At 43.7% G+C, this 12,254-nt stretch overlaps 1 protein-coding gene across 1 annotated transcript in view; it reads left to right on the top strand.

Moving 5' to 3' along the window:
• LOC308283037 (cytosolic endo-beta-N-acetylglucosaminidase-like) overlaps positions 1-12,254 on the top strand; it is a 48,211-nt gene that overhangs the window by 12,270 nt on the left and 23,687 nt on the right. The window contains exons 7-13 of the mRNA XM_080723422.1: positions 441-612; positions 814-920; positions 2,685-2,796; positions 3,353-3,537; positions 4,977-5,119; positions 7,614-7,713; positions 8,875-8,986. Of these exons, the coding sequence (XP_080579548.1) occupies positions 441-612; positions 814-920; positions 2,685-2,796; positions 3,353-3,537; positions 4,977-5,119; positions 7,614-7,713; positions 8,875-8,986 (931 nt within the window). The remainder of the gene's footprint in view (positions 1-440; positions 613-813; positions 921-2,684; positions 2,797-3,352; positions 3,538-4,976; positions 5,120-7,613; positions 7,714-8,874; positions 8,987-12,254) is intronic.

Genomic DNA, 12,254 nt, shown 5'->3' with positions numbered 1-12,254 from the left:
AAAATGACTTTTTTTCTATTGATTAGTCACACCATGGAGAGTAGAGTTCAATAATATTTTTATTTTTTTGTCACATTCCTAAGACAAAAATGTGATAACAATTAATGTACCCCCATTGATTCCGGATGGTGACCCGTTTCGAAACGGGTCACCATCCGGAATCAATGGGGGTAAATTTACTCAAATCAATTTTTTATCTTAGGAATGCGACAAAAACCAAAAAATATTATTTAACTCTACTCTCCATGGAGTGACAAATCAATAGAAAAAAAAATCATTTTGGGGGTGAACTACTCCTTTAAGGGGACACCTTGCAATTTGAGAAACACTGCTATACTGTACGTGATTGATTCAGACATTGTTGTGCGACCAGATTCATTTCATTCTCTCTCTCTCTCTCTCTCTCTCTCTCTCTCTCTCTCTCTCTCTCTCTCTCTCAGGGTGTTTTTCGACGCGTGCGACGGTCTGTTCACCAACTACAACTGGACGGAGCAGAGTCTGGAGGCCATGGAGGCCTTCGACGGAGCCCAGGGCCGGCAGGCCGACATCTACGTGGGGGTGGACGTCTTCGCCAGGGGGGAGGTGGTGGGGGGCATGTTCGACACCAACAGGGTAGGCCACTGTGTGTGCTAGTGCATGTGCGTGTGTGTGTGTGTGTGTGTGTGTGTGTGTGTGTGTGTGTGTGTGTGTGTGTGTGTGTGTGTGTGTGTGTGTGTGTGTGTGTGTGTGTGCGCTTGTGCGCGCTGGGTGTACACGCATGTATTTGTGTGCACGTGTTTCCCGAGCTGATGGTTTCCTCTTCTCCATCTGCAGGCCTTGGCGCTCATCAGGAAACACAACTTCTCCACGGCCATCTTCGCTCCAGGTTGGGTCTATGAGCACAACCATGATAAGACTGTGTTTCGCGACAACCAGGATAAGTGAGCATGTCCTCCTCTGTCCACACTGGGCATTAACACTAGTATGTAGTAGTATCTAGATGTAGCATTTAGCATCTTGATAGCAATACGGTGGAGCCCAGCTCTATGCAGCTGTCTCTCGCTTTATGGGTGAAGGAGATCGTTCTTTCAAGAGAGCAGTGTTGATTTTGTCGACTAAAACTATGACGAAAAATGTTTGTCGACTACATTTTTTTCACTGACGAAAACGAAATGAAAACCGAAATAAAAACTAAGCCGTGATGACTAAAACTAAGACTAGATATATTGACAATTTCGTCGACAAAATAGAAACTAGACTAAAACGTTAGGGAGGGACTAGTGGAGAAGAGAGTCTTTTTATGTTTGGTTGCTCTCAGGTGTTGCATGCTGAAAATAGCCGATCTACAAGCTCACAACGGGTCACGCTGCGACGCGTTGTGAGCTTGTAGATTGGCTATTTTCAGCACGCAACCAAGTGTAAAATCAGCCATTACAATGTCATCAAGGCCTGCCAAAATAAATTTTCGTCGCCTAAAATCTTACGTTATTTAGTCGACTAAAATTAGACTAAAACTAAAACCTTTCAGGTGACTAAATTATGACTAAAACGAAATGACATTTTATTCAAAAGACTATGACTAAAAGTAAATTAAAAGTTGCTGTCAAAAACAGCACTGCAAGAGAGAAATGCCCATGAGCATTTGAATGCCCAGCAGACTTGCGCACTAGAAGCACCTTAACATTCCCTGTACCTTCACTGACTTGGTTTCACTCAACACCTAGATTTTTCCGAAGGCACCACCATATCCATGTACTTCCTAGAAGATACTAATTAAAATGATCTGCATGTCTGTGGCGCCTTTATCCAAAGCGCTTTACGTGCAAAAACTACAAAACTATGCAAGGCACCAACCTCCTCATCCGTTCAAGGACAATTTGACACAGGAGGAACCGTGGATGGAACCAGATGGCTCTACCCACTGAGCTACTGCCACCCCCACCCTCTACTTCCTCCTTTTGGTGGTTCAAATGTGAATTATTATGCTCCACACTTCTCAACCATTATGGTCGGAGGCAACAGCATCTAAAGGAGACGTACACACACTCAGAGGCGAGGACATTCAGACTGTACGGGTGTTCTCCACAGATTGTCAGACTAAAAAAAGATGGAGAATAAGCTGTTTAGATCATTCCACACTGCGGTAATAAGTTAGTTAGTCTTGCGTAGCCAGACAACAATTCCACAATCTCTGAATGCAGCTCCTGAATGGCGAGTAATGGAAGCTGGCATTTCCGTTCATATAAATACGTGAAAATATATTTTAAAATGTCACTTCTGGTAAGCAGCAAGCTAAATATGCTTAGATGATTTTTATTTACATTAGGATAAAAGTGTGCAATGTTAAAAACAAAGCGGAAGTGGGGAGGAGGCTTCACTTCCGGATACTCATTATAACAGTGGTTCTCAAAGTGGATTCCAGGGACCCTGTGGGTTCCTTTAGGAGGGTCTAAATTGACCAATACAAGTCTGTAACTCTGACAGTGTACAAATGGAACCAAATGAACCCTACCGGGTTCATTTGGTTCCATTTGTACACTGTCAGAGTTAAGGGGACACTTTAAAGTTTGAGAAACATTGCATTATAAGACCTCCGTCGCCCCAGACTGTATGACGGGAGCATTTTGCAAATCGCGGGAGTCAACAGTCTGGCCAAGTGAGACTAGTAACAAGTGCACTGTGTTTGTGTCCCATCCTGTCTGCAGGTTCTGGGCTCTGCTGTCTGACTTCTTGTACGTCCACCGGCCCTCCTCGCCCCTCCCCTTCATCTCCTCTTTCTGCCAGGGCTTCGGCAAGGCCCTCTACTGGAGGGGACAGGTACAGCAAGGGAGGGAGGTAGATATAAAAAGCTAGATACCTCATCCGCCGCTGCAGTTCATTGGAGCGACGTGTAACAACTAGGGGGTCCTCAGAGTTACCACAGGGGGTCCTCCAAATCTTTGTGTGATAGAAGCTTTTTTCCCCTCCTTTCCTCTATTAACCACTAGAACCCTAGTGTCCATTATTCGGGGAACTTTAGCCAAAAATAGCAGATCTACAAGCTCACTGCGAGGCGTTGTGAGCTTGTAGATCGGCTATTTTCGGCAAAGAGGTTTTGTGTAGAGGGGAAAAAGAGTAGACTATGTACAGAGTGAAAGATCAGGTTTATCAAGTATTGACGGTTCAAGTGGTTAAATATCTGGAAACACAAATTTACACGAACCCAAAACACACTGACGCTTTTGCTGTCAAACGACGAAACCTCAGTATGGTATCTATGGGTTGTGGGGGTCCCTGCTTCATCTCTCTCTCGACTAAGGGGTCCTCCTCGGCCTGAAAACGTGGAAGACCCCTGCTCTAACGATTATAGTTGTTGCTCGTGTGTGTCTTGCAGCGGGAGGTAGGGCAGAGCTGGTTCAACCTCAGTGCCCAGGAGCTGCAGCCGCTCTACTACAACCACCCTCTGGAGGGAGGGGGCTGGCTGAGGAGCCGAGGCTGCCCCGAGGACCCCTGGAACGGGGGCTGCTCTCTGCTGCTGGAGGGGGTCCTGCCTGCAGGCCTCCACAAAACATGTGCCAGGTGTGTGTGTGTGTGTGTGTGTGTGTGTGTTATTGTAAAATTAACCACACAAACCCTATCGTCCCGAATCTGGGCATGCCTAGGGCTGCCTAGGATGTTATGACATTTTACATGACTCAAATAATAGCGATTAGAGTACGTTTACCGGTATGTTTATTCAGCCTTCAGCATGATCGCAGGTTTAAAAAGACAGGTGCCATTAAAACACTGAATTATTTTGCTGGTGTGATTACAATACAATACAAAACCGTTGCTGCTAAAAACCTGAAACAAACAAATTGTTTAGTGTTCATTGCTTGGTCCAGGGAAAGTACTACATCAGGGGTCTTCAACACCGGGACACCTAGGGGGTCCTCAGAGTTACTACAGGGGGTCCTCCAAATCTTCCAATAATTTTTATATTAACAACTTGAACCCTAGTGTTCATATTCTGAGACCTGTAGCCAAAAATAGCCGATCTACAAGCTCACAACGCCTCGCAGTGCAAGGCGTTGTAGATCGGCTATTTTCGGCAAAGAGCTTTGGTGTAGAGGGGAAAAAGAGCGGACTAAGTACAGAGTGAAAGGTCAAATTTATTAGGTTATGATGGCTCAAGTGGTTAAATATCTGAAAACACAAAATACACTGATGATTGTGCTGTCAAACGATGAAACTATATGGAATATATGAACTGGTTGTGGGGGGTCCCTGCTTCATCTCTCTCTCAACTAAGGGGTCCTTGGCCTGAAAACGTTGAAGACCCCTGACCCCTGTACTACGTCATTCCAACATTTATTCAGACCTTTTCATTCTTGTTTCATAATTGAGTACCTGAGATGAAAAAAAGTCCATATTTAAATTGATATCTTTTTGATTTACCAGACCGTAAACCACAAACTAGAAGATTCTTTTTACTTAACTCATATATATTAGTAATTATAAGACATAATACTTATGGAAAGTGGAGAAAAAAAAGAAAAATGGTATATCTCCAAAAGTTTGTGGAACAACAGTATAAGTCCGTACAAGCGATATTCAGCAGACAAAGGGAGCAGATAACATTATAACAGACAATTGAACAAAATAAGGGGGGAGTGCATTAACAATTTAACAGATTAAAAATGACTAGTTTGTGGCTTACAGTCTGGTAAATCAAAAAATATCTATATTAAAAAGAAAATTAAAATATGGACTAATGCCTCATTCACTTACAGAAAAGCCAAGCTAATGGTTTGCTTGGTAATTCAATGTACTCTCTATGCAAACCAGCTTTTAAAATGTCCAAGCTGGAAAAAAAGCTTGGAATTTTTTAAAGCTGGTTTGCATAGAGAATACATTGAATTACCAAGCAAACCATTAGCTTGGCTTCTCTCAGTGTGAATGCAGCATTAGACTGTTATTCGTCTCAGGTACTCAATTGTACGACAATATCTCTCACCCTCTCTCTGTTTCCGTCTCAGGCTGTTCTCTCTGAACGTGCCGCTGGCTTCCAGCTCCATGGTGTCTCTCATCTACAAGCTGTCCCCAGGCATCACGGTGTCCCTGGAGCTGAAGACCACAGACGCCAGCCTCTGCACGCACAAGGCAGTGCAGGACGTCTCCAGTACGTTTACACAACAGGGGGTCCGGGACCCCTATAGGGGGTCCTCAGGGTTACTACTGGAGGGGTCCTCCAAATCTTTATGTGATATAGAAACTTCTTTTCTCCTTTTTGAGCGGTGGTCAAAACGCTCCTATACGTGGCCGTGTGTGTGGGTCTGTCTGTCTGTATGCGTGTCTGTATGTAGCCTACAGTACCTTTTGTGACCACACATGTTAAGGGAGGGGCGCTGTTGTTCAGGCCAGGCCAGACACCCACACACACACACACACACACACACACACACACACACACACACACACACACACACACACACACACACACACACACAATATATATATATTTGTTTTGCTGTTGCGCAGCCTCCACGACCACCGCTCAGTTCACACGGGTGTGATTTTTTTATATTAACCACTTGAACCAAAGTGTCCATATTCGGAGAACTTTAGCCAAAAATAGCAGATCTACAAGCTCACAACGCCTCGCGCTGTTGTCAGATGTCAGATGTTTGGTGTAGAGGGGGAAAAGAGCAGACTAAATACAGAGTGAAATGTCAAGTTATGTATTGACGGTTCAAGTGGTTATATACGTATCTGAAAGCACGAATTTACATGAATCCAAAATACACTGATGTCAAACAATGAAACCATATGGAATCTATGAAAAGGTTGTGGGGGTCCCTGCTTCGTCTCTCGCTCTCAACTAAGGGGTCCATGGCCTTAAAACATTGAAGGCACCTGTCCTGGAGGATTAATGACCCAGTTCACGTATACGGTTTACAAAGCCTGATATTAAATACCATTGCAAGCTGTCAGGGACGAGATATACTGTAAATGCATTAGAGTCACTGCATTTAAGCACTTACCCCAGCATCCATATTATTTGAGGGTCCCAAAATAGCAGATATACAAGCCAACATGTGCCAAGGTGACCCATTGTGAGCTTGTAGATCTGCAAATTTTGTCTAAGAGATTCAGTGTAGAAGGAAAAAAGCAGTCCAAGAAGTACTGAGCCAACTCTGGTCAAGTGTAGAGGGTCAAGACAAGTGGCCAACATAAACCTTGACCATTTCCTCCAAAATGTCTTTACGTTTTGTCCATAATATCAGAACAGAATGTACCTGAAACAGTTTGTCTACGTTTAGCTGTAACTCGCTGTATCGTTTTTGTCATCATTCAGTGGGTTTACAAAAGTCGGGGAAATGAAGATTTACTATTCTGCCCCCTGGTTTACAACTTGAGTCGGCTTATGCGACTCAAGGTCGCCTGAGACGGCGCGCCTCTGTCATGGTCAGTAACTATAGTTTACTAGTCCTTACCCGTTCAAAGATATGAGCTCCGAAATGATGTGCAGTGTGTGGGTTATGGGATGTGCACTGTGCACACAGTTTATGAGGGATGGAAAGTAACTTTCTGGTGCTTGCATGATAATATGTAGGAGCATCAATGTAAGAAATACCCGTTTCGTTTAATGGCTACAGAGATACTGTGTACCGATCTACATGACAACATCTGAAAGAGGGCCAGCCAACACCCCCCCCCCCCCCCCCCCCGCCCACCCACACACACACACGCACGCACGCACACACACACACAGAGCTGGTTAAACATGTTGCCCCATGCTAGATGCAGAATAGATATGCCTCATGCTAGATGCAGAATAGATAGTAGTTACACCATAAAAATGCTAATATACAGCATATGATTTGTGAAAGTGACAAACGGGCTTCACAGTTATGTCAGGTGTGTTCATATGCTAATGGTGATGCGATTTCAGATCAATTGCTCCAGCCACTGAGGAGAAACGCTGTGACAGACACTCAGACAGACAGACAGACCGACAGACACTCACTCAGACAGACAGACATTCGCAAAATTATAGTATAGATATGGCGGAGCTACTAAGCCCTGTTGGTAGGTCATTTATCTCCCAATCAATGGTGTGATTAACCCGTCCGGTAGCTCAGTATCTCCGCTACTGACGTGACAAAGTATCATTCAGTATGTTGATATAATTCGAATGGGGGTGCATTTGAATTAGAACAGTAGCACCTGAGTCATATATTGACATGGCCAACATAGGGACGGCAGGCTTAATACAGATTTAACCTTCATTCCCACCGGACACGATAAAGATAACGATAACAATAACGATATGTCGGCGTTCACATCAATTATGACTGCTTTATCATTGTGGTGTGGACACTGCCATCCACTTCAATGGAAAACAATATATTTTTTTATCATTGTCTTTATCGCGCCCAGTGGGAAAGGGCCTTTAGCATGGAGGTGAAACTCTCCACTGTTCGGTCTTTATGCGTCGAGCACCGAATGCATATGTGCTGGAATCCAGTTTGTGTTGCTGTGCAAATCACACGTACACTTTACTAATAGCTGTGTGTGTGTGTGTGTGTGTATGTGTGTGTGTGTGTGTGCGTGTGCGTGTGCGTGCGTGCGTGCGTGCGTGCGTGCGTGCGTGCGTGCGTGCGTGTGTGCAGCCACCAGTAGGTCTCCCAGAGTTCTGGATACCAGCCACCACTTGGTTAAACAGCTCTCTGAAAGGTGTGGTCAGTGGAATCCAGACAGCTGGACTGTCAGGTGAGGCCCCCCTCTGTCCCCCCCTCCATCCCTTTCTTACACCATTATGCTTGAACTGCACCTTCTGTACATAGAATATAACGTGAAGTTGAATATACTAACCTGTTGCTCTATAACGTGAAGTTGAATATACTAACCTGTTGCTCATAGAATACACTGTGAAGTTGTTTACACACAGTTAGGTTAAAGACAAAATGCTGTTGGTGTGTATAAAATACCAAACCTTTATGCACATGTATATTTGATGATGCTCTTGTTTTTTGCACACTTTCTTTTGCTTAAATCTTTCTTTGTCATTCTTATTACTTTTAATATTGTTATTATACATACTGCTGCATTGTCTGAAGGAAGCCAAACTAATTAAGTTTTACTCTTATGTACCTGTACGCAACATGTAACATTAAAGTCCACCTTGAACCTTGAACCCTGTCAACAATGGAACCACACATAAATACAATGGTTTAGTGATGAAAAGTAGTGATGAGTCATCACTTTTCACTGTTTAGTGGGGGCCATTTTAGTCCAAGGAATGTTTTTCGTGCAAAACACATACTTGCAATGGATTCAGAATCATGAAAAACCCCTAGTTTGACCCCTCATATGCTACTCACCTAAAGGGTTACTGTCACTTTAAGAATCATCTTAAAAAACAAGTTAATATTTTTATGATGTCATTGTGGGGATGCGCAATTATAAGCCAATCAAATTAATTGTCTGTATAGCCTGACTGTATGACTACTTACTGTACTGGTCAGCTGTTGTTGGGGGGCGAGGGGCATATTACACTGTGACATGAGCTTCAGACTGTTTCAGACCGTTTTCAGAGAAGCTCATGTCACTGTGTAATCTGCCCCTCAACCCCTTTAGGTGAAAGTATCCCTTTAAAGAAGATTACTTTATTGCATTTTTGTTTTTCCTGTATTGTAAAGTTAACGGGACAACAACTTTAGCAGCTGATAACACCAATTTATCTGTGTCTCTGGAAGGGTTATCACACCAAAATATAATCTACAGATATGGAGCTTCTCAAAAATGCTACGTAACCTTTGCCACCTTTCCGAGAGCAACATCTCTATATGGAATCCAATTCAATGACTGAAATCAGTGGAGGATACTGAGAAAGCTAATCTGTGTGTCTCCTGTGGGTGGCGCTGTGGGCAGGTGTTCCCAGTTGGAGCTGCTCGGCTGTGCACTGAGGGAGGTGTGTGTGATCATAGAGCGGGAGGGCGAGCCTCATGACACGCCCTTCAGCTGCCGAGTGGGAGAGTTCATGGTGAGGTCACGTGACAATATTCTTCTTCTTTTCCTTTTGACTGTTCCCTTCAGGCAGGGGCGTGCAGAGAATGTTAGAGAGGCAGGGGCTGACATTTCTAAAAGGGCCTTATGGTGAAAATATTGAAAATAGCAGACCTCCAAGCTCACAACGCGTCACAGGGCGACGCGTTGTGAGCTTGGAGGTCGGCTATTTTCTGTGTTCGATAACACACTAAACTAAGCATAATCAAGTGAATACTGTAGATGTGGCACACAGCATGTATTTCCACACAGGGAGGGAAATTCTTTCAACATAAGATGGTGCATTGAAGTTCAGGAGAGTTTGGACAAGACGATTCTCTTGAATGCTGCCTTCAGGTATGGCATGGAAAGGGGGGCATTTTGCATTTCTTTCACCACATTGATATTCCTTTGCCTCAGGGCATTGAACACATACAATGAATTATATAACAATAACATTGTATGGCATAACACATTAATCTCCCACTATAAATAACTGTAACAAAACAACACACAGGAACCAATGTGCCCAAGGGATATACAGTCACAATTTGTTTTATATACAAAATGTGCTTTTGATAAAGGTTTTTGTCTTCAGAAGCTTATTGAAAAATATCAAAAGGTTGTTTTGATGCTAAATGATGTTTGAGTTTAGTCTAGACCAGGGACATGCTGGGCCCCTGATTCAGCCCGGGAAAATGAGTTGTAGAGGCCCTCATTGTGCGCTATAGAGAGAGATCTCTCTCTATAGCGCTGCTGCTGCTGCTACTCAAAGATTTGCCATTCAGAAGTGACAAGCCAGTGGGCCAATTACATGAGTTATATTTCGTCGGGTGGAAACCTTGTATGTCCAAAACCATTTTAAAAATGATTTAAACTAGCGAAAACAGCAGTGCGAGGCGTTGTGTGCTTGTAGATCTGCTGTTTTCACTACTTTTGTGCGACAGCCTTGTATGATGAAGCAGGGCTTTGCTTTGCGAAAAAATGTGAAACTTGGAGATACAAGGTTTCTGCCCGACAGAGACGATTTACTTTGTTGGCCGCCCAGCCCCCAAAATGGAACGAAGGCCGACATTTTATTTTTTTCCTAATGGCCGGCCTGGACTGGCCGGGAATGAACCGGCCATTCGGGAGTTGTCCCGCTTTTCCCAATGGCCAGCACGTCCCTGGTCTAGACAACTTCTGTGTCCATGCTAAGTGAATAGCATTTATGAATGCTAGAATAATGTAAAGAGGAGATCCATACGAATGGATGGAGGCTAATCACTCCGATGGCTCATCCCTGCCATTCAGGTGGCATAGAACTATGCATTTGGGTCATTCCAACTATGTGGTACCAATTCAATTTCAGCCTCTTCGAAACTATATGCAATTTTACAGGACTTTATGTTCAGCCGTCTGAAAAAACAAACACATACTGCGGCTTTGAATAAACTTCAGGTTATAAAGACAATATAAAGAACACAAGATGCATGTTAAAAATTAAAACATATTCAATTTCCTGTTATGCACAGCAGAGGATCTAATCATCCACAGTCCAGTCCACACTATCTATTATTTGAACCAGTAGTGTGATTGTAATGCGTTCTCAATTCTATCCACAAGATGGCACTGTTTATCAGTTTTCCACAGGGAGCTCAACAGCCAAGGTAGTGTGGGGATTTAAGGGGAGCAAATGCAAATTTCGTGCAAATTTGTCTTAAAGTGCAAAGAATTGCACAGATGTAGCCCAGAGCTTGCTCTAATGATTTAGCTAGGGTGCCCGAGCCAACGACCTTCGGGGTCGCCACAGCGGCCAAATCAAGTTGGCCTCCCATTGACTTTCTATACAGGAGGAAAATACCCAGAAAACCTTTTTTTTTCTGGGTATTTAAGTAGGATCTGAGGGGTATAACTTGGGGTTTGTCATGATGCTGAATCCATTGCAGGCATTTGTTTTGCACAAAAAACATTCCTTGGGCTAGAAATGGCCTCAGAAAACGATGCATGTATGGGTGAGCATTCGTGTTAGTCGGAGGCCTTAGGGTTTTTTTTCTCTCGTGCTAATCAGTCTAAAAGTGCAAAATTTTGCACAGATGTAGCTCAGGGCATGCTCTAATGATTTAGGTAGGGCGCCCGAGTCGGCGACCTTCGGGGGCACCACAGCTCCAGAAAACACCCACAAAACTCTGAAAAGTGATGACTCATCGCTTTTCATCACTAAACCATCGTTCTCTGGGGCCATTTGTAGCCCAAGGAATGTTTTTTGTGCAAAACAAATGCTTGCAATGGATTCAACATGATGACAGACCACTAGTTAGACCCCTCACATCCTACTTAAATACCCAGAAAAAAGTTTTTTTTCTGGGTATTTTCCTCCTGTATAGAAAGTCAATGGGAGGCCAACTTGATTTGGCCGCTGTGGCGGCCCCGAAGGTCGTCGGCTCGGGCGCCCTAGCTAAATCATTAGAGCAAGCCCTAGGCTACATCTGTGCAAAATGTGTTGCAGTTTAAGACAAATTTGCACGAAATTTGCATTTGCTCCCCTTAAATCCCCACACTAAGGGCAAATGATCAATTCCCAGTTGCTTAGGGCAACAAGTTACTGAACCTCATCGACATGACACAAATAACAGAATTGTCCATATCATGGTTGACAAGGTTTTTCTTTTGGATCAACTGAAAATTAAATGTAGCCTATTATCCTCTGTTGTATTGTTTGCTATGCAATTACTTTGTCTATTGAAAACAATGTTTAATACCTTTTCACAAGTAATTTGGTATTTAATATAGAACAACATACCCCTCACTCAGGTGACCCAGCCAGGGCGATCAAGTCCCAACTCACCTCCCAGTAGCGATCAGTCCCATTTATAGAATATACACAGCTAATAATACCAGGAAAGACAGTTTATACTGTATATGTACAGGTTATGTATTATACATTATGGTGGTTCACAGAGGATGATTCTCTATGCAGGACGACTGCACTTTCCACCTGAATACCAATATGCATATGGGGGGCAGGTGATATACATTCCCCGACCTTTGTCTTGAAATACAGTGTGACAATGGATGGGCCATTTGTATGTAGTCAATTAAACTACTCAGGGGTAGAGAACCCGTCATTAGAACACGGGGGGTTCCTGAAGGGTTCCCAGTTCGATCCCGGGCTCCCCCAGAGTTAAGTGTCGAAGAGTCCTTGAGCAAGACTTTGAACCCGTAGTTGCTCCCGGTGAGCAGGTTGGTGCCTTGCATGGTTTCCCCTAGCCTGGGGCCAGCCTAGA

Source organism: Nannobrachium achirus (assembly GCF_963921795.1).
Source record: "Nannobrachium achirus genome assembly, chromosome: 4".
Classification (NCBI taxonomy): domain Eukaryota; kingdom Metazoa; phylum Chordata; class Actinopteri; order Myctophiformes; family Myctophidae; genus Nannobrachium; species Nannobrachium achirus.
The sequence above is the reverse complement of the archived record's forward strand: the minus strand, read 5'-3'. Positions and strand labels throughout refer to the sequence as shown.